General features: G+C 48.3%; 1 protein-coding gene across 5 annotated transcripts; it reads right to left on the bottom strand.

Annotated features, from left to right (window-relative positions):
- Positions 1–194: 194 nt before the first annotated feature.
- Positions 195–25,142, bottom strand: GNA15 (G protein subunit alpha 15). 5 transcript variants are annotated; one of them, XM_066343355.1, is made up of 8 exons: positions 24,618–24,754; positions 16,347–16,449; positions 15,116–15,300; positions 8,992–9,146; positions 8,125–8,253; positions 4,934–5,063; positions 3,654–3,807; positions 195–963 (listed from the first exon to the last, which is right to left on the bottom strand). In XM_066343355.1, exons 3-8 carry the CDS (start codon positions 15,260–15,262, stop codon positions 737–739), a joined length of 942 nt encoding a protein of 313 aa, XP_066199452.1. In that variant the 5' UTR covers positions 15,263–15,300; positions 16,347–16,449; positions 24,618–24,754; the 3' UTR covers positions 195–736. The 5 variants fall into 5 exon arrangements, with proteins under 5 accessions (XP_066199452.1, XP_066199461.1, XP_066199470.1 ...); XM_066343364.1 differs by having other exon boundaries at positions 24,598–24,733; XM_066343373.1 differs by lacking the exon at positions 24,618–24,754 and adding an exon at positions 23,590–23,693.
- Positions 25,143–26,134: the final 992 nt, after the last annotated feature.

Here is a 26,134-nt window from a genome sequence, read left to right as displayed (position 1 = left end):
GGATAAACAGGACACCCCTAAGAAATCACAGTTTTCCAGAATATCATTGCTTTAATATCAATTTGCAAGGGGCCCTGCAGGTGAGGGAATAAATACAGTAGGTTTTATGCAGTGCACCCGGCTCCCAGCCTGAGAAGGAAGGACCTCAGTTTCCGTCGTCTGAAAACAGGTACAGGACACATTTTGAGCCACGAGGCTCTTAGAGGGACACTGTTTGCCAGGGTTCTCTTCCCCCCATCCCCAGACAAGATTTGGTGAGCCACCCAGACCTCAGGCTGGGAGATACCGCCTTCTTTCCACTAGGGGGCGCGAGAGTCCGGTTCCTGGACCTGAAGGACCAGTGCCCCATGCCTGGGGGTGTGCATCGCCCCCAGGGGGTTCCAGATTCCTGCCCAGGAGGGAACACACCTGTAGGTGAGGATCCTGAAAGAGCCCCACTTACCCAACTCCTCCATCCCCTGCTCTCTTCACCTTTTCTTCCACCCTGGCACCCCCAATGGCCATTGTGCTCCCTTTCCGAGAAGGTAAAGTGAGTCTAGAGAGGGGATCCCAAGGGCTGTTCTGACGAGGGGCAGAGGAGAGGCAGCGACTGGTCTTCCATCCCCAACTCACTTGTGGCCCTCTTGCCATCTGGGCTTGGAATGACAAGGCGGATATCTGGACTCTCTGAGCGCAGGCCCGCCCGCGGGTCCTGCCTGACACACGTGGTCCAAGCCCGGGGGAGGTGGGGCCTGGGTCACAGCAGGTTGATCTCGTCGAGGTAGCGAGCCAGGACTGAGTCCCGCACGTCCTTGAAGACTTTGCGGATGTTCTGCGTGTCCGTAGCGCACGTGTAGTGGCTGAAGAGGTGCCGGGAGCGCGAGCCCTTCCTGCCGCCATCAGCGCTGTCCACGCAGCCGACGTACATGCTGGTGTACATGTCCAGGATGAACTTCTTGGCCGCCTCCGTGTCCTGCTTCGGGCCTAGGGGGCAGGGGTGAGGGCAGTCAGGGCACAAGGCTCCTGAGGCAGGCGGGGACCTCTCTCTCCTGGGACCAAGGAGGAACTCTGGAGACACTCTTCCCGATATGGCCAACTTAGGGCTACAGGGACCCCAGTGACCACCCACTACCGTTCCAGCAGGTGGACACCAGCTTTTGACTCCTGCCCAACCATTGGGAGCATGAGGCTGGATGGGTCACATGATCTGGGATGGACCAGTGAGCCTCAGTTCTGAGACTCTGGTCAGAGTTTATGTTGAAGGGATACCCTCTCTCTTGGCTGGGTTTGGAGAAGGGATGAGAACTGGAGCTGCAGAGACAGAAGTTAGTGCAGATAGGGAAATCAAGACCAGAAGAAGGGGAGGGATGGCCACTCTGGTGAGGCACATGAGCAGCTGTGTTGAAAGCACAACTGAGTTAAGGTCCAATGCCTGATTCGCTACTTACTCATTTGGTTACATGTTAGTCTATGTAACCTCTGTGAGCCCTCAGTTTCCTCATTTGTAAACTCGGGGTCTGAAGAGTCCAGGCTTCCCAGAGTTGTGAGGATACAATATAATCATGTCCAGAGCTCCGTGCTTAGTGATCAGAAGGCTTCATAAGTGTATGCTATCATCATCTTTCAGAAAGGCAGATTAACATAGTGGGTAGGACCTGCCAGCTCTGAATCTGGGTTGGAATCCTGCCTCTGTCACTCAATGGCTGTATGACTTCTGGTAGTGACTATACCTCTCTGTGCCACAGTTTTCCTCTCTAGAGTGGTGAGAAGAATGAGTCCTACTACACAGGGTTTCTTAATGAGGATTAAACAAATCAATACCTAAGAGTGCTTCCATCAGTGTTAGATGTTACTGTAGTTGTTATTGGTTTATTACTGTCATGAGTAGACATTTAGTATACAGGAGGGAAGGGCCAAGAGTGAGAATTTAGTATATGGGGTGCTCCAGCCTCTTTGGCTGGGTGAAAAGGATGAGTTGTGGGGGTTGGACCCTAGATTCAATGACTCGTGTCCTTATAAAAAGAGGAGAGACAGAGAGAAAGCTATGTGATAATGCAGAAAGAGATAAGAGTGATGCATCTGTAAATAAAGGAATGCTAAGGATTGCAGGCAACCACCAGACACCAGGGAGACGCCTGGAATTGACCTCCCTCAGAGTCTCCCGAAGGAACTGACCCTGCTCTGTCACTAACTGGCTAACACCTTGGTTTCAGACTTCTAGCCCCCTGGACTGTGAAGGAATAAATGTCTGTTGTTTTCAGCCCTCCAGTCTGTGGCCATTTGTCACAGCAGCCCAAGGAAACAAAAATGGCTTGTCTCCAAGATGGCTACCATTGCTTCCTTCCCTCTCTGTAGGCACATGCCCTTTGGCCATCATGAGGTAGACTCTGTTTGCCTCCATTTGAGTATGGGCTGGCCTCAGAGTGATTTTCTTGACCAATAGAATGAGGCAGATGTAACCATCTGGGACTTCTGAGTCTAGGTTATGAGCAGAGGCTTCCACATGGGCTGAAGTCTGACCATCCTGAGACAGCGATGTTGTGAGCTAGCCCTGGATTAGGAGACACCAGATTGGGGGGGGGGGTTGGGGGAGATAAAGAGAAGGAGAGATAAAGAGGGAGAGGGAGGGAAGGAGAGAGGGAGAGAGAGAGAGAAAGAGAGAGAGTAAACGGAGGAGGAGGAGGAGGAAGGGAGAAGGAGGAGCATACAGTCACCATACACATGCAAAAAGCTATCTTGGAAATAAATGCATTTCAATCCCAGCCACCCCAGTTGATGCCACTTGGATCACAGGTGAACTTACCCACTTCAACCTTTCCAAATTCCTAACCCCCACAGTTGTGAGCAAAGTGAAATGCTGGTTTAAGCCCCTAACTTTGGGGGGGAGGCATTTGTTACTCAGTTAGCATACTTCTAGCAGCTCCCTTTATCCTCCCAGTGGCACTCTGGCAAAAGTGCTAACTAATACTTCCCTTCCCTGCACTCACCACACCCTAGGTCCCCTCTAGAAAATACACTACATGGTGCCCAACACTTACTATACTTTGCCCTAGTTGGCCGGGGCCCTGTACGCCTCGGGTGGCACCATAGGCTTATTGCCAAACCTGCTGTATTCCTCCTGGTTAATATGCACTTAATGAGACACTACACAAATCTATTAGTTACAAGCGCAGCATAAAATAGGGTTGTTCCATCTATGAAAACTGAGCCGTGTGCTTTGGAAAGACTTATTCAGAGGTAATTCACAGATTTAAAAATAAAATTGCTATTCAATTAAGTATAGATGAGGCAACTACAAAAGTTAGAAAAAGAAAAGTTTCAAAAATCTAAGCAGATTCTGGAAATAGCGGTCAATGTCTTTCAGATATGCTTTATAACAATGTACTCTAGCCAGCAGACCCACCCTCACAAGATCTATAATACATGTCTTAAGAGAATCCTTCACTTTAAGCAATTACATCAAGTATGAAGGCAACTGTTATTTTAGCACCATTCTCCAGATGGGAAATCTGAGAACAGAAAGAGGTTGGGCGGTAGAAATCTGGGTCTGGGACTCGGGTTTGTCCCATGGTATTTGAAAATCCATGACTCCAGGCTGGAGTAGGGCCTAGATGAGCTTCTCTCTTGGGAGCTGCTATTAGGAGGTAGAGTATAGAAAGTTCTAGAACACTCACCCTTGAAACTGGGGAAGTAGGTAGCCAGGTGGGAGGTGGGGATCTTCTCCTCCAGTATGTCGGTTTTGTTGAGGAAAAGGATGACGGATGTGCTTTTGAACCAGGGCAACTCCAGGATAGTGCCAAACAGGGCCAGACTCTCCTTCATTCGGTTCTGGGGTGGGGAACACAGGCAGGCAGTTCATTGTTCAAGTCAGCCAGCTTCTCCCAAGCAGGAGCCCTGCCCCCATGTGGAGATGGGTGTGAGGGGGGTGTGGCCAGCTGCCTCTGTGTGCCCAGCATGGTTCTGTGCTTCAACTGGTTTGACTAGTGTCCCCTCAAATTCATGTCCACCTGGACTTCAGAATGTAACCTCATTTGGAAATAAGGTCTTGAAATATGTAATTCGTTAAGAAGAGGTCATATTGGAACTGGGTGGCCCTAAGTCCAATGACTGGTGTCCTTACAAAAAGGGGAAATTAGGACACAGATATGCAAATGAGGAGGATGCTATGTGCCGATGGAAGCAGACATGGTCTGGTGCACCCACAAGCCAAGGGATGCCAAGGATTACCAGAGACACCAGGAGATGGGAGAGCACAGAACAGATTCTCCCTTATGGCCTTGAAAGGAACCAGCCCTGAAGCACTTTGATCTTAGACTTCAGCCTCCAGAACCAAGAGAGAATACTTTTCTGTTGTCTCGGCCCTCCAGTTTGTGGTCATTTTTACAGCCACCCAAGCAAACTAGGCCATTTCACGTTGCTGGATTCGAGCACAAGCTATGTCAGAATGACCTCAAACTCGTTCTGTCTGATTCAGTCTGAAAGTAAAAAATTATAGCATCTCCCTCTCATATGTCCAAACTGTCTATGTGATACTTTACCCACTAGAAGTGCACATGTCAGAGATAACAGTGTGCCTGACCTTCATGCTGGGTGTTAATTAGGAGAAGAGTTCACAAAAGAAGTTTGATTCTCTAGTATTTCTGAATAAAAATGTGACAGTATTTCCAGGACAGTTTGGGAGGCCAAGTCTCAGGATGTGAGTGTTCGTGTGTGTGTGTGTGTGTGTGTGTGTGTGTGTGTATGCGTGCACACACATGCCACATATGAGTGTAGCTGGCAACACAAACGCTTGTGGATCTGAGTCTTGGGACTCAATGGTCTGATCACAAAAGAGTGGAAGGTGAGGCTCAAAGCCACACCAGACACTGGGGCTTCCTGCCCAGCTCTAGGTTCCTGGACCAATGAGAGAAGAGCAGGGAAGATAGCGCTCCTGCATCCACAGTGGACCCCTCACCTCTTGGTTGTTCTCCTCCAGGCACTGGTCATATTCACTCAGCGAGGCCAGGTAGATGAGGGCGATCACATTTTCAAAGCAGTGGATCCACTTCTTACGTTCTGACCTCTGGCCCCCAACATCGACGATCCTACCAGAATTGCCCTCTTTCAGAGCTCAGGCTTAATCAGGACCCGAACCGTGGCATCCTAGACCCCAGTCACATCTGAGACATGCCAAGATCAAGATGACCAGAAAGCAAGAATAGGGGCCAGCCACTAGGTCCACGCCTCTTGTGTGTTACCGCATTCCACCCCAACAACATCACTATTATGCCCATTATACAGATAAAGAAACTGAGGTGCAGAGAGGAGAGGGGACCTTTCCAAGCTTCTACTTCACTGGGCTGAGTTCTACCCTCATCGAAGAGGCCAGCAGGTCAGACACATCTGGAGTCTGCTCTGGTTCTGGTTAGTTGATCCAGGGAAAACTGCAAACTGTCTCCACAACTCAGTTTTCCCATCAGTGAAGTGGGTTTGGCTGGCCAGGGGACTGGGACCATTCAATAGCAAACACCATTCCCTTAGTGCAGTGGTAGTCAACCTGGTCCCTACTGCCCACAAGTGGGCGTTCCAGCTTTCATGGTGGGCGGTAGCGGAGCAACCAAAGTATAAATAAAAAAATAGATTTAACTATAGTAAGTTGTTTTATAAAAATTTATTCTGGGCCCTGACCAGTTGGCTCAATGGTAGAGCGTCGGCCTGGCGTGTGGGAGTCCCGGGTTCGATTCCCGGCCAGGGCACACAGGAGAAGCGCCCATCTGCTTTTCCACCCCTCCCCCTCTCCTTCCTCTCTGTCTCTCTCTTCTCCTCCTGCAGCCGCAGCCGAGGCTCCACTGGAGCAAAGTTGGCCCGGGCGCTGGGGACGGCTCTGTGGCCTCTAGAATGGTTCTGGTTGCAATAGAGCAACGCCCCAGATGGGCAGAGCATCGCCCTCTGGTGAGCATGCCGGGTGGATCCCGGTTGGGTGCATGCGGGAGTCTGTCTGACTGCCTCCCCGTTTCCAACTTCAGAAAAATACAAAAAAAAAAAAAAAAAAAAGATTTATTCTGCCATACTTAGTGAAAATCTGACATAAAGTACTTGGTAGGTAATTATTATTATATGCTTTAACTTGCTGTAACTCTGCTTTATAAATTTTATAAAGTAAAGTTACTTCCCTACTTTATAAATCACCATTACTGTGGAACCGGTGGGCAGTTAGAAAATTTTACTACTAACAGAGATACAAAAGCGGGCAGTAGATATAAAAAGGTTGACTACCCCTGCTTTAGTGTGTGGCCCAAGGCCAGGGCTGGGCCTCCGCCCCAACACACCACAACAGAAGCCTGAGCCCTCTTGCCTTCCTGTGCTGTCTTCTAAGAAATGTGGGTCACTGATAACAAGCCCTGCGTCATTTCCCCGGGGACACAGCCGTTACTCAGACAGCCAACAGGAAATGCCAGAAACCTCAGAGCAAGAAGGGACTTGCCCCCTATACAGGAGGGAAAAGAGGCTAGTAGTGCCTGTGGCTCCTGATCCCAGAGACCAACTGGTCTCATGCATCAGACTCCTTCAAACCCTCACATCCAGAATGGGATGTGGGCTCAGCGGTTGAGAACAGGGCTTTGGAGACTGAGACAAAGCTGGGGTACACTACTCACCAGCCTCCCATCTCAGAGTCTCAGGTTCCTCTGCACCCTCACTCCACTGATTAACCTCCCTCCCTAGCCTAACACCATACTCAAATATCCCACCTAAAAATTTATCCCCTCCCCAGCCAAGCCTTCCCTGTGAATGTCCCTAACCTCTACCTTCACTCCTAAACTTTTACCCATCCATCCACCCATCTATATATCTATCCACCCACATACCCATCCATTCACTGATCTATTTATCTACCCACCTACCCACCTATCCATTCATCCACCTACCCATGCATGCAGCCATCCATCCATCCACACATTCATTCTCCCATCTTTCCAGCCATTCTCTCACATTTACCAGCTTTCACCCAGACCTTGATCTGATCATCCTCATGAAGCAGGCAGCTCAAACTCAACCCCTCACCTTGTGGGACCCTCCATCTAATAGAGGAGAGCCATGGCAAACAGCCAAATTATAAACCTTCCTAGAAAGGACTATTGCAGAGGCCAGAATAGCATGTTTGGGATGGAGAAGGGTTGGCCAGGAAAATGAGAGGCTCAACAGGGGTGGGTTGATTACAGCCCCTGTCTCTAAGCTTCACCCTGCACACCGTCAGACCCCAGACACGGAGCTACTGAGCTTGTTAAGGTCACTGATGGCCTTCTAAGTGCCAATTCCAGAAGTTGCTTTCTCCCACTGTATTCTTCCTAACCATTCCATGGCTTTTGACATTGGCCATCCCCCTACCTGGATGCCGCCTGGCTGCATTGGCCACCCGCAATTCTGTCTTCCAGCTCAGGCCTGTTTGTGTCCAGCCACCTCCCAAGATGCCTAGATGCTTCATACTCAATGTGCCCCAAGACTTCATGGTCTTATCTAACACCTCCCATCCGGCTGCCACCATGGTGACGCCACATTTTACCCTGTCACCTTGATGGGAAAACTGGGAGTCAGTGTCAATTCCCTACTCTAAGTTCCATACTCACCTAGTCCTTCCCATTCTGCATCAGAAACATTTCTTGTACCATCCCCTCATTTCCACCACCATGGCCACTGCCCTGGCTCTTACCAACCCTTCCAGCCTGGACCATGGCTCTTGCCTCCTCCTGACTCTCCAGATCTCTAGTCTCACCCCCTTATTGACCACTAGAGGGATCACCCTCTGAGCTTCCCCATCCCCAAATCCATCCCTCTGGCATAACTCTGACTGCACATTCTCTGTCTTTTCCTGCACAAAGCCCCTCAAGGATTGGCACTAGTAAACTCTCATCCTTCAATGCCCTAATACCAATGGCACTTCCTCCAGGAAGACCTCCCTTCCCTGAGTTCTGGTGCCTCACTCTGGGCTTTTCCAGGTTCAAGTCCTGACGGCATGGGAAATGAAGGTGTCTATGTCCAGCTCTACTTCCTTCAGCCTGGAAGGTCCTTGACAGCTGGGCCTAGGAAACTCCTACTCATCCCTCAAGGCCCCACCTGCTTTGCCCCTCCTCCAGGAAACTCTCTCCACCATGCAGGCAGTGCGCTCACCGCAGGTTGGTTTTCTGCACAGAGAAGCAATACTCGTTGATGCCAGTGGTGGGCATACGGCTGCGAAGCACGTCCTGGGCCGTCGGGACATAGCCTTCCTCAGTGATGCGCTCCAGGTGTGACAGGTAGCTGAGGAACAAGAAGCCCTGAACCCTGCCCTGCAGCCTCCCTTGGCTTCTCAGACCTACCACCCAGGGCCCAGTGAGGACCCTGCTGGATGAGAGAGCCCTCTGGGAGGGGCCCAGTAGCACCACCATGAGGCTGTGGGAGCATTGGGAGGAGCAGCTTCACCCTTAGAACAGGGCGACCTCAAGGACAAGTGAGCTCAAGAAGAGCAACACTGCAGAGGGATGTCACTTTGAGGGACTGTCACCCAGAGTGGCAATGCCCCCATAATTGTGATGGTTTGGGAGCAAGTCAACCTAAGCATGGCCCAGTATCGTGCTCAGGATAACATCACCATGTGGTGAGCAGCATCACCCTAGAAATAATGTCACCTGAGGCAGTATCACCCCAGGAGCTATGTCACCCCCAAATCAGGGTCACTCTAGGGACAATGTCACCCCAGGGGCAGTGTTACCCCAGGAACATCCTCACTGCAAGAACAACGTCACTCCAAAACAACCTCACCCCAGGAACAATGTCACCCCAAGGACAACGCAACCCTAGGGCATGACCATCCCACAGCCAGTTCATGCCCAACAGCATGTCCCCAGCGGCACGTCCCCAGGGTGGGAGATGGCCACCTGAGATCTCCTCTGTCCAGGTGCAATCCTAGGACTGGGTCTCAACTGGCTGCATCTCAGCCTGTAGCATCTCGGCCCCCAGCCCGGCCCCCTGCACCCACCGCCGCGACCCCAGACTCACTACACTGCCGAGTCGAGCAGGTGGAACTCGCGCCGTCGCTCATAGCAGGACCGGATGCCGGCGTCCCTCCACAGACACTGAATGGCCACTGCATAGTGTTTCTCAAAAGTGGTCACTTTGTAGGGGTCCCGGCTCATGACTAGGCTGGCGTGGTGCTAGTGGGATAGACGAGGCAGGTCAGAGTGGCCTCCAGACATCCCAGCAAGCCTCCGTCCCCTCCTTTCTCGGCCGCCACTGCAGTTCCAAGCACACCCCTGCACATTCTTACCTCCTCTGTCTCTTCTGATGTGTTCCTTCCTTTATTCATGCATTTACCCATGGAGGGTGCACGGCGGGAAAGTGCCCGCCCCAATACCAGGGGCAGCAGAGAAACGCATTCCGAAGGACAATGGGGGATACAGACCATGGCCTGTGTGCACTGATGGCCTCCTAAGTGCAGGGCAGGCACCCTTCCTGTTCTTTACCAGCACTGGTCCCTTGACTCATAGGAGACAAGTCCTTACAGGTGCCCCCACTTTACAGATTAGGCTACTGAAGCATAAGAAGTAACTTGCCTAAGTCTCACACTGAGATAGGGCACGTGACAGACTCACAGGTGGGTAATGGGTAGGCCTGTGTGTTTGTGAATAACCCTTGTGTAGGATCAATTAAACAGACTGCTATGGCTTGAATTTTGTCCACCACCCCTGTTCTCTACAAATTCATATGTTTAAGTCTTAAGCCCAAGGACCTTGGGACGTGACCGTATTTGGGGATGGGGAACTTTACAGAGGTGATTAAGTTAAAATGAGGCCATTAGGTTGGGCCCTGATCTAATATATGACTGGTGTCCTTTTATGAAAAGAAGAGGATGACCATGTGAGGACACAGGGAGAAGACAGACATCTGCAACCCAAGGAGAGAAGACTTAAGAGACATCAGGCCTGCTGACACCTGTATTTCAGACTTCCAGCCTCGAGAATTGTGAAAAAATACATTTCTGTTGTATAAGCTCCCCAGACAGTGGCACTTTGTTATGGCAGCCTGAGCAAGCTAATACACAGCCTGAAAATATATTGACTCCAAAGTTTTCAAAAACATAAAATGAATAATCATTTTAAAAGCAATAATTAAGAGAAACATCCTTCTAAAAATTCAAGTAATATTATATTCAGCGAAGGCCCTGAATGTGCTCTACTGTGCTTTGAATGAAGTGAATATGGGTCCTTTGCTCTTAAAAGACAGGAAACTGGAAATGAGGCGATGATGTTCCCTCACACCATTTCTCTTTTTTTCTTTTTTTTTATTCAATGAGAGGAGGGGAGGCAGAGAGATAGACTCTCTCATGCGCCCAGACTGGGATCCACCTTGCAAGCCCACTAGGGGGCACTGATTTGTCTATCTGGGGTGTTGCTCCATTGCCCAGCAATCGAGCTCTTTTTAGTGCCTGAGGTGGAGGCTTTGGAGCCATCCTCAGCGCCCAGGGCCAATTTGCTCCAATTGAGCCATAGCTGCAGGAGGGGAAGAGAGAGAGAGGGAAGCAAGAGGTAGAGGGATGGAGAAGCAGATGGTCACTTCTCCTGTGTGCCCTGACCGGGAATTGAACCTGGGACATCCACACGCCATGCTGATACTCTATTCCAGCCAGGGCCCCTCACACCATTTCCAATTAACACTGTTCTGAGGTCCCAGCCAGGGAAAAGAAATGAAGGGTTGAGTTTGGAAATGAATAAATTATACTGTGATTATTCACAGATGGCATGACTATATGTAGAAAATCCAAAATAGTCTATAGATTAAACTATGAGAATAAACAAGGGAACTTAACAAGGTCCCTGAATGCAAGAAATCAATAAACAAAAATCAAAGGTGCATCTACATACTAACTACTAACTAGTGGAAATTTAAAAATTTTCAAATCCCACTTATAGTAGCATCAAAAGAGAGCAAATACTTAGAAATAAGTCTAATAATAGATGTGAAACTAACAAAGAATATACAAAGAATTTGCTACAAATCAGTAAAGAAAAAACTAAGGAACCATACTTCTTTAGGAAAAAAACAAAAAAATGGGCAAAAGATTTGAACAGCTACTTCACAAAAAAGAATATTTAAATGTCCGTAAAACATATGAAAAGGTACACAAGGCCATTATTAGTGATTATTAATCTGAGCAATGAGAACCAAAACCACAGTGAAATGTCACCAAGTACCCACCAGAATGGCTCAGATGAAGTGACAGACAACATCAAGTGTTGACTAGGTGAAGGAGCAACCAGAACTCTGCATGTACTACTGGTGGGAGTGTGAATTGCTACAATTACTTGGAAAACAGTTTGATGTCTCTTACAAGTCCCTTCTAGTAGATAACTGACAGAAATATGCAGATGACCCAAATGTCAACAACATTAGAATGGACAAGTAAATAAACCATGGCATACTCTTATGGTGGAAATAAACACAATTATACCCCCCAAAGATTGCTGAATCACACACATACTGTACTGCACAAGAAGCCAGACACAAAAGATCATTCCAGAAAATTAGAGAATTTAAAAAATAGGCAACTAGCCCGGCCAGGTTGCTCAGTAGATAGAGCATCATCTCAGAGCTCTGAGGTTGCAGGTTTGATCCCTGGTCAGGGCATATACAAGAAGCAACCAACGAGTGCACAACTAAATGGAACAGCTAAGTGGAACAAGGAGTTGATGCTTCTCTCTCTCTCCCTCTCTCTCCTTCTCTCTCTCTCTCCCAAATCGATCAAGGAATTAAAAAAAAGGCAACCCATGTATGGAAATGGAAATGGGATAGCAGTTATCCTTAGGGGGAGCCTCTGTTTCATCTACAAAATGGAATAATAGCTGAAAGAGGTTATTATGAGGATTTTAAAAATCCTATCACCCATGCTGAGCCCATACTACATTTCAGACACTATTTTAAGAGTTTCAGGCACTTTTAATTCATCACATCCTTACATCAGCCCTGTGAGGAGGAACCACCAATCCCCAATTACTCTTCCAAAGTCTTTGGACCATCTCAGATTCACAAATAAGATGCTTTCAGAATTTAGAAAGGTAATGTGACCTTATATCTGTTAGGACAGACATTGTAAACAAACAAACAAAAAACAGCAAGTGATGGTTAGGATGTGGAGAAACTGGAACCCTGTGCACTGTTGGTTGGAATGCAAAATAGTGCAGCCGCTATGGAAAACAGTATGGAGGTTCCTCAAAAAATTAAAAAGAATCACCATAGCCTGACCTAGAGTGGCACAGTGGATAAAGCATTGACCTGGAACACTGAAGTTGCCAGTTCGAAACCCTGCACTTGTCTGGTCAAGGCACATATGGGAGTTGATGCTTCCTGTTCTTCCCCCCTTCTCTCTCTCTGTCTCTCTGTCTCTCTCTCTCTCTCTCTCTCTCTCCTATCTAAAATGAATAAATAAATAAATAAATAAATAAATAACTTTAAAAAAAAAGAATCACCATATGATCCAGCGATCCCACTTCTGGGAATTTATAAAAAAAAAAATCAAAACCATATCTCAAAAATGATATGAGCACTCCCATGTTCATTGTAGCACTATTCTCAATAGCCAACACTATTCTCAAAAAACCCGAATGTCCATCGACAGATGACTAGATAAAGAAAATGCACCTATCCATACAGTAGAACAGTATTCAGCCCTTTTTTCTTTCTTTTTTTTTTTGCATTTTTCTGAAGCTGGAAACGGGGAGAGACAGTCAGACAGACTCCCGCATGCGCCCGACCAGGATCCACCCGGCACGCCCACCAGGGGGCAACGCTCTGCCCACCAGGGGGGCAATGCTCTGCCCATCCTGGGCATCGCTATGTTGTGACCAGAGCCACTCTAGCGCCTGAGGCAGAGGCCACAGAGCCATCCCCAGCGCCCGGGCCATCTTTGCTCCAATGGAGCCTTGGCTGCGGGAGGGGAAGAGAGAGACAGAGAGGAAGGAGAGGGGGAGGGGTGGAGAAGCAGATGGGCGCTTCTCCTGTGTGCCCTGGCCGGGAATCGAACCCGGGACTTCTGCACACCAGGCCGACGCTCTACCACTGAGCCAACCGGCCAGGGCCAGTATTCAGCCTTTAAATAGAAGAAATCCTCTTGGTCCTAGCCAGTTGGCTCAGTGGTAGAGCATCAGCCTGGCATAACAATGTCCCAGGTTTGATTCTGGGTCAGGGCACACAGGAGAAGTGCATATCTGCTTCTTCACCCCTCCTCCTGTTGCTTCTCTCTCTCTCTTTTCCTCTCACAGCCATGGCTCAATTGGAGCAAGTTGGCCCCAGATACTGAGGATGGCTCCATGGCCTCTGCCTCAGGCACTAAGAAGAGCTCAGTTGCTGAGCAACAGAGCAATGCCCTAGATGGGCAGAGCATCCTCTTTAGTGGGCTTACTGGATGGATCCTAGTCAGGGTACATGAGGGAGTCTGTCTGCCTCCCCTCCTCTCAAATAAGAAGAAATAAAAAAGAAAAAAAAAAGAATGAATTCTTGTAATGTATATGGTTGTCAAGCACTATGCTGTATACCTAAAACTTTCTGAATGTTAACTGTAATTGAAAAATAAAATTTAAAAATAAAATATAAATAAAAAGGAAATTCTACAATAGGTGACAATGAGGACTAATCTTGAGAACATCACGTGAAGTGAGATAAGCCAGTCACAGAAAGACAAATACTGCATGACCTCACCTACATGAGGGACCCAGAACAGGCAGACTGAAGGGAACAGAGCAGAATGGGCCGCGGAAGGGGACACGCGGAGTGGCTATTCCATGGGCGGGGAGTTTCGGTTAGGTAAGATGGATAGATCTGGAGCTTTGCTGCACATGTTCTCTCCAGTTAATACAGCACTGTGCACTTAAAATTTGAGAGGGTAGATCTCATGATAAGTGCTCTTACCACAACAAAATACTTTTAAAAAATTAAAATATGTAAAGCATGAACTGCAAGCATACTCTCTTGCAATAATCAGTCCATTGTATTAGTACAGGTATTTCCACCAGGGAACAGGCTGCTGACTGAGGAACCCCACACCCAACATCATGGGGTCCAAAGTGGAGCCCTAGGGTGCACGGGGACAAGTGACGGGGGAGCATGCTGCCTGGAACGCACATCAGGACCCCAAGAAACCCCTGGAGAGTCTGTTCTTTTTTTGTTTGTTTGGTTGGTTTTTTGGGTTTTTTTAAAAATTCTAATTTATTGTGTTTACATAGATTCTAGTGTCCCCCCAATGCATCCACCCTCCCCCATGTTCCCATCAACATCCCCCTTCCCCTCCTCCCCACAATGCCCTCCCCCTTTCCCTCCAGGATTTGCTTTTCTGCTCTCTATAACGTTATGTTATGTGTGTATGATTTCACCAATCTCTTTCCCTTTTCTGATCCCTTCCTATCATCCCCCTTTCCCTCTGTCTGCTTTCCCTCTGGACCCATTGATCCTGCCTCTGTCTCTATTCTGTTCCTCAGTTCATATTGTTCGTCGGATTCCTCAAATGAGTGAAGTCATATGATATTTTTCTTTCTCTGCCTGGCTTATTTCACTTAACATAATAGTTTCCAGGTCCATCCATGTTGTCGCAAAAGGTAAGATTTCCTTCTTTTTCATGGCCCCATAGTATTCCATTGTGTATATGTACCACAGCTTTTTAATCCACTCGTCCACTGATGGGCACTTGGGCTGTTTCCAGATCATGGCTATTGTAAACAACGCTGCCATAAACATGTGGGTGCATTTCTTCTTTTGAATCATTGATGTGGTGTTCTTGGGATATATTCCTAAAAGTGGGATGGCTGGGTCAAAAGGCAGTTCCATTTTTAATTTTTTGAGGAATCTCCAAGAGGCTGCTCTTTTTTATTTTTTTTAATTTATTTATTTCTTTATTCAGTTTAGAGAAGAGAGACAGAGAGAAGAGGGGCAAGAAGCAGGAAGTATCAATTCCCACACATGCCTTGACCAGGCAAGCCCAGGGTTTTGAACCGGTGACCTCAGCATTCCAGGTCGACGCTTGATCCACTGCACCACCACAGGTCAGGCTCCAAGAAGCTGTTCTTAATAAGAACCTGAGGTCCTAAGGGATCCACCCCACAGTGTGGCACTCACATGACAGCCCCAGGATGCTCACCTTGCTCTCTGGCCTACTGAACGGAATCTGCAGCTGGTCCATGGCCTCGATCATGGCCCGCATGGACGCGAAGATATTCTGGTAGACAAGTGGCCGGAAGCCCTTGCGGTCCTCCTCAGAGTAGCCAGTCCCATGGATAATGCGCATCTGCTTGATGAACGTGCTCTTCCCGCTCTCACCTGGGCCTGCGGGGACATGCCATGGCTCAGCTCAGATCCGACCTCCTGGGTTCAAAGCCCCCTGGGCCAAGGCTGCACTGTGGGACCTTGGCAGTGTCTTCACTGCCCTTTGCCTCAGTCTCCTTACCTATAAACCATGGCTGGAGATATGCCCTGCCTGTTCAATGTCGAGGCGAAATAGTTCACTGTGAGGGGCTCCTAGGAGGGGTTTGCCAAATCTAGCTGCTACCTGCTTTTGCACAGCCACGGAATTTTTATAGTCTGTGTGTTTTTTCATTTCTGATACTTTTCATGGTTCTGGTTTTTAGATTTTAAATGGTTGAAAAGAATCAAAAGAAAGTTGTTTCATATCACGTGAAAATTATATGAATTCAGGTTTCAATGTCTATCATTAAAATTTTACTGGTACACGACCACACCTATTTGTCTGTGGCTATTTTCTCCCAACAATGGCAGAGTTGAGTAGTCAGACAGAAACTCTCTGACCCACAAAGCTGAAAATATACATATTTACTAGCAATCTCTATGCAGAAAAAGTTTGTGGATTATGTCTTAAAGCATGCTTAGATATAGTAAGAGCTACATTAGTGTTCACTATTATTAGTAATATCAGTGTTTATTATAATTATAATTAATATCATTTGCTATGTTAATCTCAGTTAGAGAAACTTTTATGAAGTAAATAAAATGGAACAAAGAGTGGTTAGGTGACTACTAGAGCTGAATGTTAAGGAAGTCTCTCAAAGGAGGTGACTTGTGGGGTTGAGAGCTGAAGGTTGGGGAGGATGCTTTGTACCAAGATTTGGAGGAAGGACATACCATGCAGAGGGCATGGCCTGTGCAAAAGTCCTGGAGCAGGACTGTGCCTGGCATGTTAGAAGAACCCTGAGGAGGCCTGTGGGGCTGGAGGTGAAAAGAGGGAGGAGGTGCTGGTAGGGAGGGGAGGGGCAGGTTGTGCAGGGCCTTGTGGGAGGACTCGGGCTTTCACCCCAAGGAGGTGGGAGCTCTGGAGGGCTATGAACAGAAGGACAGAACCCAACTCAGGTACTCACATGCACCCTCGTGCGGCTACTGCAGGGGAGGACCATCTGTTGGGGTACCAGGGCAGAGGCGCTGTACTGGTCAAGGTAGGAGATGATGGGGGGGACCCAAGAGCTGGCAAGAAGGGGACATATTTGTGAGATATTTGGGAGACAGAATCAACAGGGCCCTGCTAGGGAAACAAAGTGCAGACAGGGGCCCTTGCAGGGCCAGCTGCAGAATTAACAGGGCTGAGTGCAAGATGAAACCACAGGGCCCTTCTGGGAGAGGGTGCTGGGCTCAGACTGCTCAGGTTGTGTGCACACAAAGCCAGCCCTGGGTTTGTGATATCAATTCTGGAATCTTCAAGAGCCCAGGATCAGAAGCTCAAAGCTCAGCTTCCTGCTGTCTGAGCTCCAGAGCCTCCCTCCCTCTTTTTGCTTCTGTTTTCTGTCTGTAAAATGGGTGTGATAGCCAGACAGGAGGTACAAGGCTTGTAGTAGCATTCTCCAACATTTGGTCACCCTGCCTGGCTCCTGAGGGACACAGGTGTGGGGCTTTTTTAGTGACAGGAGTGAGGATCATTGCAGGAGGAACTGGGAAAGCAGCAAAAAGGGAAGGGGTGGCCTGGTTGGAGCCCAGAAAAAGGAAATGGGAACAGAGGAAGGGGAGCAGGGAGGAGTGTGGAGTGTGAGAGGCAAAGAGAGGAGGGCGCTACCTTGCATCACCCCTCAGAGAATCCTGTCCCCTGCCCACTCCCAGCACATCTGAGGGTAAGTAGGGCAGATCTGAAGTGGCACCAAGTCCACTGGAATTGAGGTCTAAGAAGGAGATGCTTTTGGCGCTGGCCAGTTGGCTCAGTGGTAGAGCGTTGGCCTGGCGTGCGAGTCCTGGGTTTGATTCCCGGCCAGGGCACACAGGAGAAGTGCCCATTTGCTTCTCCACCCCTCCCCCTCTCCTTCCTCTCTGTCTCTCTCTTCTCCTCCCGCAGCTAAGACTCCATTGGAGCAAATTTGGCCCGGGCGCTGAGGATGGCTCCATGGCTTCTGCCTCAGGCGCTAGAATGGCTCTGGTTGCAATAGAGCAACGCCCCAGATGGGCAGAGCATCGCCCCCTGGTGGGTATGCCGGGTGGATCCCGGCCGGGCGCATGCGGGAGTCTGTCTGACTGCCTCCCCGTTTCTAACTTCAGAAACAAAAAAGAAAGAGAGAAGGAAAGAAAGAAAGAAAGAAAGAAAGAAAGAAAGAAAGAAAGAAAGAAAGAAAGAAAGAAAGAAAGAAAGAAAGAAAGAGATGCTTTTGTGTTGCAGTAAAGGACATTAGTGGGTAAACTGGGAAGGCAAGAAGGTGTGAGGCAGGTATGCTGTGCTGACAGCATCATGTGTGCTCATTGCCAGCTTTTGGTCGTGGTCCTGGGGGTCCTGCTTTGTAGTGAGACTCAAACCCACTCAAGTATTTTTTTTTTTTTGTATTTTTCTGAAGCTGGAAACGGGGAGGCAGTCAGACAGACTCCCGCATGTGCCCGACCGGGATCCACCCGGTACGCCCACCAGGGCGCGATGCTCTGCCCATCCGGGGCATCGCTTCTTTGTGACCAGAGCCACTCTAGCGCCTGAGGCAGAGGCCACAGAGCCATCCCCAGCGCCCGGGCCAACTTTGCTCCAATGGAGCCCTGGCTGCGGGAGGGGAAGAGACAGACAGAGAGGAAGGAGAGGGGGAGGGATGGAGAAGCAGATGGGCGCCTCTCCTGTGTGCCCTGGCCGGGAATCGAACCTGGGACTTCCGCACGCCAGGCTGATGCTCTATCACTGAGCCAACCGGCCAGGACCCCACTCAAGTATTTAGAGATAAAAAAGCATCTGGTGGTTCTGGCTGGTTGGCTCAGCAGTAGAGCATCGGCCCAGTGTGTGGAAGTCTTGGGTTTGATTCCTGGCCAGGGTACACAGAAGAAGCGACCATCTGTTTGTCCACACCTCCCCCTTCTCTCACTCTCTCTTCTCTTCCCACAGTGATGGCTCAGTTTGAGCAAGTTGGCTCTGGGCAGTGAGGATGGCTCCGTGGCCTCACCTCAGGCACTAAAATTGCTAGTTGCCAAGCAACAGAGCAGCTGCCCCAGATGGGCAGAGCATTGCCCTTAAGGGGCTTGCCAGGTGGATCCTGGTCAGGGGTATGTGGGAGTCTGTCTCTGCCTCCCTGCCTCTCACTTAATAATGATAATTTTTTAAAAAGGCATCCAGTCTGCAACAAAATGGTTCAGAAAAAATGAATATGTATGTATTCAATATATAAATGTATAGTAAATAAATTATAGCTATAATCATGCATAAATAAATTATAAGTAGGTACACAAATACTTACATGTAGCATATACAAGTGTGTACACATTTGGGGGGAGAAGAATAAAGGAAATGTGGTAAAATGTTAATCATTGCAGAAGAATCCAGGCACAATTTTTCTGTAAGTCTGAACACATTTCAAAATAAGTTAAGAGGCCCTGACCAATTGGCTCAGCAGAGTGTTGGCCTGGTGTGTGGATGTCCTGGGTTCGATTCTCTGTCAGGGCACACAGGAGAAGCAACCATCTGCTTCTCCCACCTCCCCCTTTCCCCCCCCCTCTACCCTCCCACAGCCATGGCTCCATTGGTTTCAGTGCATCAGCCCCAGGTGCTGAGGATAGCTCCAAGAAACCTCCACCTCAGGTGCTAAAAATAGCTTGGTTGCAAGCATGGCCCCAGATGGGTAGATAATCGGCCCCAGACAGGGATTGCCAGGTGGATCCTGGTTGGGGTGCATGTGGGAATCTGTCTCTCTATCTTCCTTCCTCTCACTTGGAAAAGAAGGGAAAAAAAGAAAGACAAAAAACAACTCTAAATGCAATGTGAAGTGCTGGATTGGATTCTGGAACCAAAAAAAGGGCCTTCATGGAAAAGACAGTCAAATCATCCAATCCACTGTCTGGAGTTTAGTCAACAGTGATGTGACAGGAAGCATCCCATGACAATGATGCTGCATGGTTCTATGAGACATGAACGTGAGGGTAAGCTGCTTAGCAGTAGGGTAACTCTGTGTACTATCTTTACAACTTTTCTGTACATCTAAAATTGTTCCCAAATAAACCCTGGCCGGATGGCTCAGTTAATTAGAGCGTCGTCCCAATACACCGAGGTTGCAAGTTTGATCCCCACTTAGGGCACATACAAGACTCAACCAGTGAGTGTATAGATAAGTGGAACAACAAATTGATGTTTTTCTCTCTCCCTTCCACTCTATCATCAATAAAAAAGTTTTAATAAAATAAAATTATTTCCAAATGAAAAGTTTTCTTAAAAAAAAACAAAACAACAAAGACCGTGACCAGGTGGCTCAGTGGATAAAGAAAGCATTGTCCTAGTGTACCAAGGTCACAGGTTCAATCCCCGGTCAGGGCACATAGGAGAAGCAATCAGTAAGTAAACAACTAAATGGAACAATTAAGTGGAATGAGTTGATGCATCTCTCTCCCTTTCCTTTTTCTCTCTCTCTATCTTTCCCTTCCTCTCCATCTCTCTCTCTCTCTTTCTCAAATAAATGGGGGGGGGAACCCTACAAGTCTCCCAGGTCCATAATCTAAAGCTTTCCAAATTGGGGTCATATGTGTCTCAGATTCAGGAATTTCTTAGATTTCAGGAAGAGAACGTGTCAAGCTCACTAAATATTCCGGAAGTGAAACATCTGAATGTCAGAGTCAGCAATATAAACCCACAGCCTTGCTTCCCACTTAGAAACCTGGGGAGACATCCCATCTTCAAAAGTTTGGCAATTAGGGGATGGCAGAAGTGGCTGAGACCACATGCCCTTGAGAGCTGACAGCATGAAGCACCAGCTCACCTGATCCTCACGCAAGAGAAGGATGACCTTTGGCCCCACTTTTCAGGTAGGAAAATTGAGTTCCAGATCTGTTGAGGGGACTGCCTTGGGTCATGCAGCTGGTGAGTGGCCAAGCTGAGACTCAGACCCAGTTCTGTCTGAGTCCAGAGCTCATGGGCTTTTTAATTACCATATTGAAAGTTTCCCAGGTGCTGCCTAAATAATAATGATGATAATAATAATAACAATGGCATCATCATCATCACAGCAACCATAATTTAACTCTTGGCATTTTCCAGGATGGAGGCCAAGGTGCTCTGTGCATGTCCTCAGTCAATCCACGTAAAATTCCTGCTGTTTTCCCATGTACAGAGGAGACATGGGCTCAGAGAGGTGAAGTGCCTTTCCCAGGGTAACACAGCTAGTGGAGAAGCAGAAGATTAAAGTCAAGACCTTATGAGTCCTTCACCCACAGAATGGGACATGGTGAGTCTGGTAGGTCAGACATCATCAAAATATCAGTTAACATGACAATTCTACAGATGCTCAGAAGCTGAATTACACCACTGGGTGCTGCTGGAGACGGTACTGAGACCCATGTGGTAGGGGACTGTATACTTTGACCCCTCTCTCAGTTGCATTCCTACTCTCAGACCTCAGGTCTCAACCAAAAGTATAGAGAACAGAAGTCTCAGAAGGCAACAGTTAACTATGTTGCGATGCACTGATTTTTTTTCTCTTCTCTTCTGTTTCATTAAAGAAAAAAAAAATTCTGGTCTCCACCCACACTATGAATTTGGTGACTCATGAATGGGTCACAACTTGAATTCTGAATAACTCAACGGGTGAAAACCTGTGTTTGCAACCCATGCATGTCCTGAAGCCATTAAGGGACCTGGGACCTCTCCAGCCCATGGCTCCTGGTCTGCATCAAAAAACCCCCAACATGGGGCTGGGGGCTGTGGGCTGTGGGACAGCTGCATCCATCTAGGGAGGCCTCCCAGCCCAGACAGGAAGTGATACTTCTGCTTGGATGGATGAGGAAGCGGAACCCAGCAGACACCCGGAGGAGCTGGGCCAAACCCCGGGCATCACAAGACAGCATGTGGCTCCTGCCATTGGGATGGCAGCCTCAGTCCCTGACCGCCCTTGGAAACAGGGTTCCTGGGGTATAGGAGCCAGTCTGGGCAGCAGGGGGCGAGGGCAGGTGGCTTAGTTTTTATACTCAGCTCTGGCTCAGGCTGGCCCCGACCCAGACCAATGCTGCCACCTCCCTGGGCCTAAGTTTCCCCATCTGTCATTGGGATTCTGTGGCTTTTCTCTCCTGAGGCATGTTCACAGGGTAGTCAAACACACAGACTTGGCATTAGAACTCTAGGTTCTGATCCTGGCTGTGTGAACTTGGGCAAGTCTCTTCACCTCTCTAGGCCTTTGTTTCTCTAGGGTTATAGACAGAGTTGGTGTCATTCTGACATTTCTCCCTCCCCAACATGGTGATCACTTCCTGTCAGGGACAGGTACCACCACCCCACCCTCCAGCCCCTTGGCATTCATCCTCAAAAGGCTCAGCAAACCTCCAAGAAAACAAAACTTTTGGATTTAATTCCTGTTTTCAAGAAGGGAGAAAGGTGTGGAGGAAGATGTGTTCTCAGAGCAGGGATGGGGGTGGTCGAAACCAGTCCACAGGGCTTTCCACAGGATGACCATCAGTACTTGGGTACACAGACAACCTTCTCTCCCTACTCCTTTCCCTATACCAGCAGAAGGGGCTAGCTGTGCAGTGGTCAGAGTGGTGTGGGGCAAGGGACCTTCTCAGCTCCAGAAAGAGAAATCACCCCTGAATCAGGATTGATTGATTCATTCACTCACTGAGGCATCTTCCATATGTCAGATTCATTGTCCTTCTCAGCTAGATGCTGGGGGCACAGGAGTGTCTCCACCCTTGTCTTGTTAGCTGTATAACTATAGAGGCAGACAATAAACAAGTAAACACCTAAGAGTGTCAGTGAGTGAGTACTATGAAGAAAAGTCAAGCAGAGGATAGAGAAAGATGGGATTGTCTGTGTAGCAAAGGAATTCAGAAAAAACTTCTCTGAGGAGGTAATAGTTGAGCTTAGACCTGCCTTGAGTGAGTGTGCCATTCACGCAAAGGCTTGGGAGACAATGAGAGCTCTTGGCAGGGAGAACAGCAAGTGCAAAGGCCCTGAGGTTCAGATAAATGAACTTGAAATGTGCAAGGAATGCAAGCAATGAATTACTAACATTGATAAACCCTGAGTCTGATGAATGAAGAAAAAAAAACTGAAGATAAAGAATTAAAGAGGGGATATCACTACAGACCCTGCACATACAAAAAAGATGTCAAAGGAATGTTATAAACAATGTTATGCCCATAAATGTAACTTTTTAGAAGAAATGGACAAATTCTTTGAAAGGTATCAATAACCAAAGCTCACTTAAGAATAAATAGATAGCTTAAATAGCCCTATTTATTAAAAAATAATAGGGGGGAGGGGGAGGGAAGTGAAGAGGGACAAATATACCATGATAGAAAATGATTTGACTTTGGGTGACAGACACACAACACAATCAACAGTTCAAATGCTACAGAGATGTTCACCTGAAACCTATATACTCTTATTGATCAGTGTCACCCCATTAAATTTAACTTAAAAAAAATTAAATAACGTTAATATATTACATATGTATTATTAATATATAATAACCTATTTGTTAAAGAAATAAAATAGCGATAGCTATTAAATTCTTTTTAATATTATTTATCGATTGGTTTTAGAGAGAGAGGAAGGGAGAGAGAGAGAAACATTGATTTGATGTTCCACTTATTTATGCATTCTTTTGGTTGATTCTGTATGTGCCCTGACCGGGGATCGAACCTGCAATCTTGGTGTATCAGGATGATGCTCTAACCAACTGAGCTACTTGGCCAGGACAAAACAATTAAATTCTTATTAAAAACTTTCCAGGCTCGCTGATGATTTTACCACATGTTTAAGGAAAACATGAAAATATTCAATGAAGAGCAGAGAAGCCAGGTGGCTGCAGCTGAAATACATTGCTCACAAAAATTAGGGGATCAGGAAACATGCAGATTCTAGTACTTTCAGCCTTTTGTATAGTGCATTTTCACCAATGAAATAAAAGTTGGTTTTGCATCTCATTTGCATAATTGAATAACTTTCTTTGACTTGTTGTTTGCTTTTCTGATGTTCTTGTTTAATTTAAAAAACCAAATGCTCCTTTCTTTTTATCACTTCATATTCATTTTGAAATATCCCCTAATTTTTGTGAGCAGTATATTATGGCCAGTAGACAAAGCTGGGGTCTGAGAGGTCAAGGGTGGCCAGAATTTGAATTTTATGTGATGCTATCTCTTCTTGGAAAAATAAATGGGGGGGAATTTTTTTACCTAGTTCAGCAAGAGGGAGCAATGTTAGAAGTTAGAAGGCCCCTCTATTAAGGTGCAATTCCTGGGGGTTTAAGGTTCCCACTTTCTTTTCCTCTCTCCACACCTTGGGGCTTCACACTGAGCAAGGGAAGAAACAGGTGACTATATAGACAACCAGCCTCTCTGACCTGAGCCAGGCAGATGTGACTTCAGGATACCTGAGACCTTTCCCAGCCCCCAACCCGTGGCTTGGGGAGCCCTGGAAGACCCTTGAAGACTGGCATTCCTGGGGCCATACACAGGGCAAAATGGTTGGAGGAGTGGACACATGTGAACGACAAGACTTGAGGTTTCAGAGGTCACAATCTGCTGTCCTTCAAGTCACCCCTACTTTATCTGGTTTAATTTTTCTCTTTGATCTTCTAGCTGCCAGAAATTATTTTATCTGCTTATTAGTTTATAGGCTTAATGTCTATCTCCTTCACCAGAAGATGAGGTCCATGGAAGTAGGGACAATTTCCATCTCCTTTGCCACTGTGTCCCCAGGAGTTATTCAATATATCTTGAATGTATGAATGAATGAATGAATCAATCAATCAATCAATCAATCAGAACCAGTTAACAATGCTCTGCCCACAAAACTCATACTAATAAACCTCCAGAACCTGGGTCAAGCCCTCCTGCTGGCTGGTGTGGCAGGGAGAGAGGAACTGGAGGGCCATCTGGAGATGAAAGGAGAGGCCAGGGCTCACTGGCTTGGGCTGGCGGCAGACCTGAGCTTATGGTTCCCTTCCCATGACACAGAGCCGGTAGGGCGGGGTGGGCTGCCAAGCTGGAGCTAGCCCAGCCAGGCTGCTCTGCCAGGCTACCTCTGTTCTTGTAGATGCTCTGCAAGGTGGCTGGGCCCATGTTTGGACTAAAGAGGACCTCTTTGTGCCTCAGTCTTCTCATCCGGCAAGTGGGTTCCCAGGTTCTCCCACCTCCATGGGGGCAAGGACCCTCTCCTGCAGCCCTCTTTCCTCTGCCCACCTGCCAGGTCCTTGACTCACCCAGAAGCAGCAGCTTCAGCTCCCCTCGGTCCCGCTTCTTCTGTTCCAGGAGGATCTTGTTGATCTCCTGGTCAATTCGAGCAGCCGTCTTCTCATCCTCTGTCAGGCACCAGGGGCAGCAGTGCCAGGTCAGCGACCGGGCCATGATGCGGGGCCTCAGAAGGCACAAGGCAGCATGGTCCCAGCCCCCTGGGAGGGCACCCCCACCTGGCCAGCTCCGGGCAGCCAAGTGCTAGGAGATTGCCCTCTTCTCTTCTCGGGGGTCCCCTCCCTGCCCCGGAACCCTCTACTTCCTGGCCTCAGGCACCCAGGCAGCCCAGCTCAGAGAGGCCTGAGTGCCAGACACAGGCAGTGAGGGAGGAGAGAGAGGAGCAGAAGAAGGGGTGCAGAAGCTCAGGGCACCCCGCCCATCTTCAGACCTGCCCGGCCCGGCCTAACAGGTTAACTGTGGCAGAAAGGAGGATAGGTAAGTGCCCCTGGGGAGGGCGGGGCAGCTTGAGGAAGGGCCCTATGCAGTCTGGGTCTCGAAGCTGGCTGGGCCTTCTTCCTCATTCTGGAGAAGGAGTGGACGCCATCCTCCCTGGGCCCCTGACCCCGCCCCAGACTGTCCCCAGGCCCATCCCCCAGCAAGCCTGCTCTGAGCCAATTAGGAGCCATCCTGAGTGCCAACAATGAAGGCAGGGCGGCACCTACTGTTAGAACTGTTTGCCTGTGTCATCTTGTTTCACAAGCACTTCACCCCAGAGTTACTGCTATCTCCCCCATGTACAGATGAGTAAACTAAGGCACAGACTATGATGGGACCAGACAGGGCCCAGAGCTGGCTCTCACCCATGGGTCCCCGGGTCTAAACACTAACCAGGCAGCTTTGGGGAGAGCCATTTATTCTTCTGGCAAACACTGAGCACCTACCTACTGTGTGCCAGGCATTCTAGGCGCTACAGGAAACAAAATTACAAAACCCCTGAGCCTTTTGCCTAGCATTCTAGTTAGAGAAACAAGTAAGGAAAGTCATTAAATATATATATAGGCCCTGGCCTGTTGGCTCAGCGGTAGAGTGTCGGCCTGGCGTGCGGGGAACCCGGGTTCGATTCCCGGCCAGGGCACATAGGAGAAGAGCCCATTTGCTTCTCCACACCCCCCCTCCTTCCTCTCTGTCTCTCTCTTCCCCTCCCGCAGCCAAGGCTCCATTGGAGCAAAGATGGCCCGGGCGCTGGGGATGGCTCCTTGGCCTCTGCCCCAGGCGCTAGAGTGGCTCTGGTTGCGGCAGAGCGATGCCCTGGAGGGGCAGAGCATCGCCCCCTGGTGGGCAGAGCGTTGCCCCTGGTGGGCGTGCCAGGTGGATCCCGGTCGGGCGCATGCGGGAATCTGTCTGACTGTCTCTCCCCGTTTCCAGCTTCAGAAAAATACAAAAAAAAAATAATAATAATAATATATATATATATATATATATATATATATATATATATTCGAGCCTGTTGGATAGCAATGCATTCTGAACAAAAAAAAATTAAGGG

This window comes from Saccopteryx leptura, chromosome 1 (assembly GCF_036850995.1).
Source record: "Saccopteryx leptura isolate mSacLep1 chromosome 1, mSacLep1_pri_phased_curated, whole genome shotgun sequence".
Lineage (NCBI taxonomy): Eukaryota > Metazoa > Chordata > Mammalia > Chiroptera > Emballonuridae > Saccopteryx > Saccopteryx leptura.
This window is presented reverse-complemented; position numbering and strand designations above follow the sequence as displayed.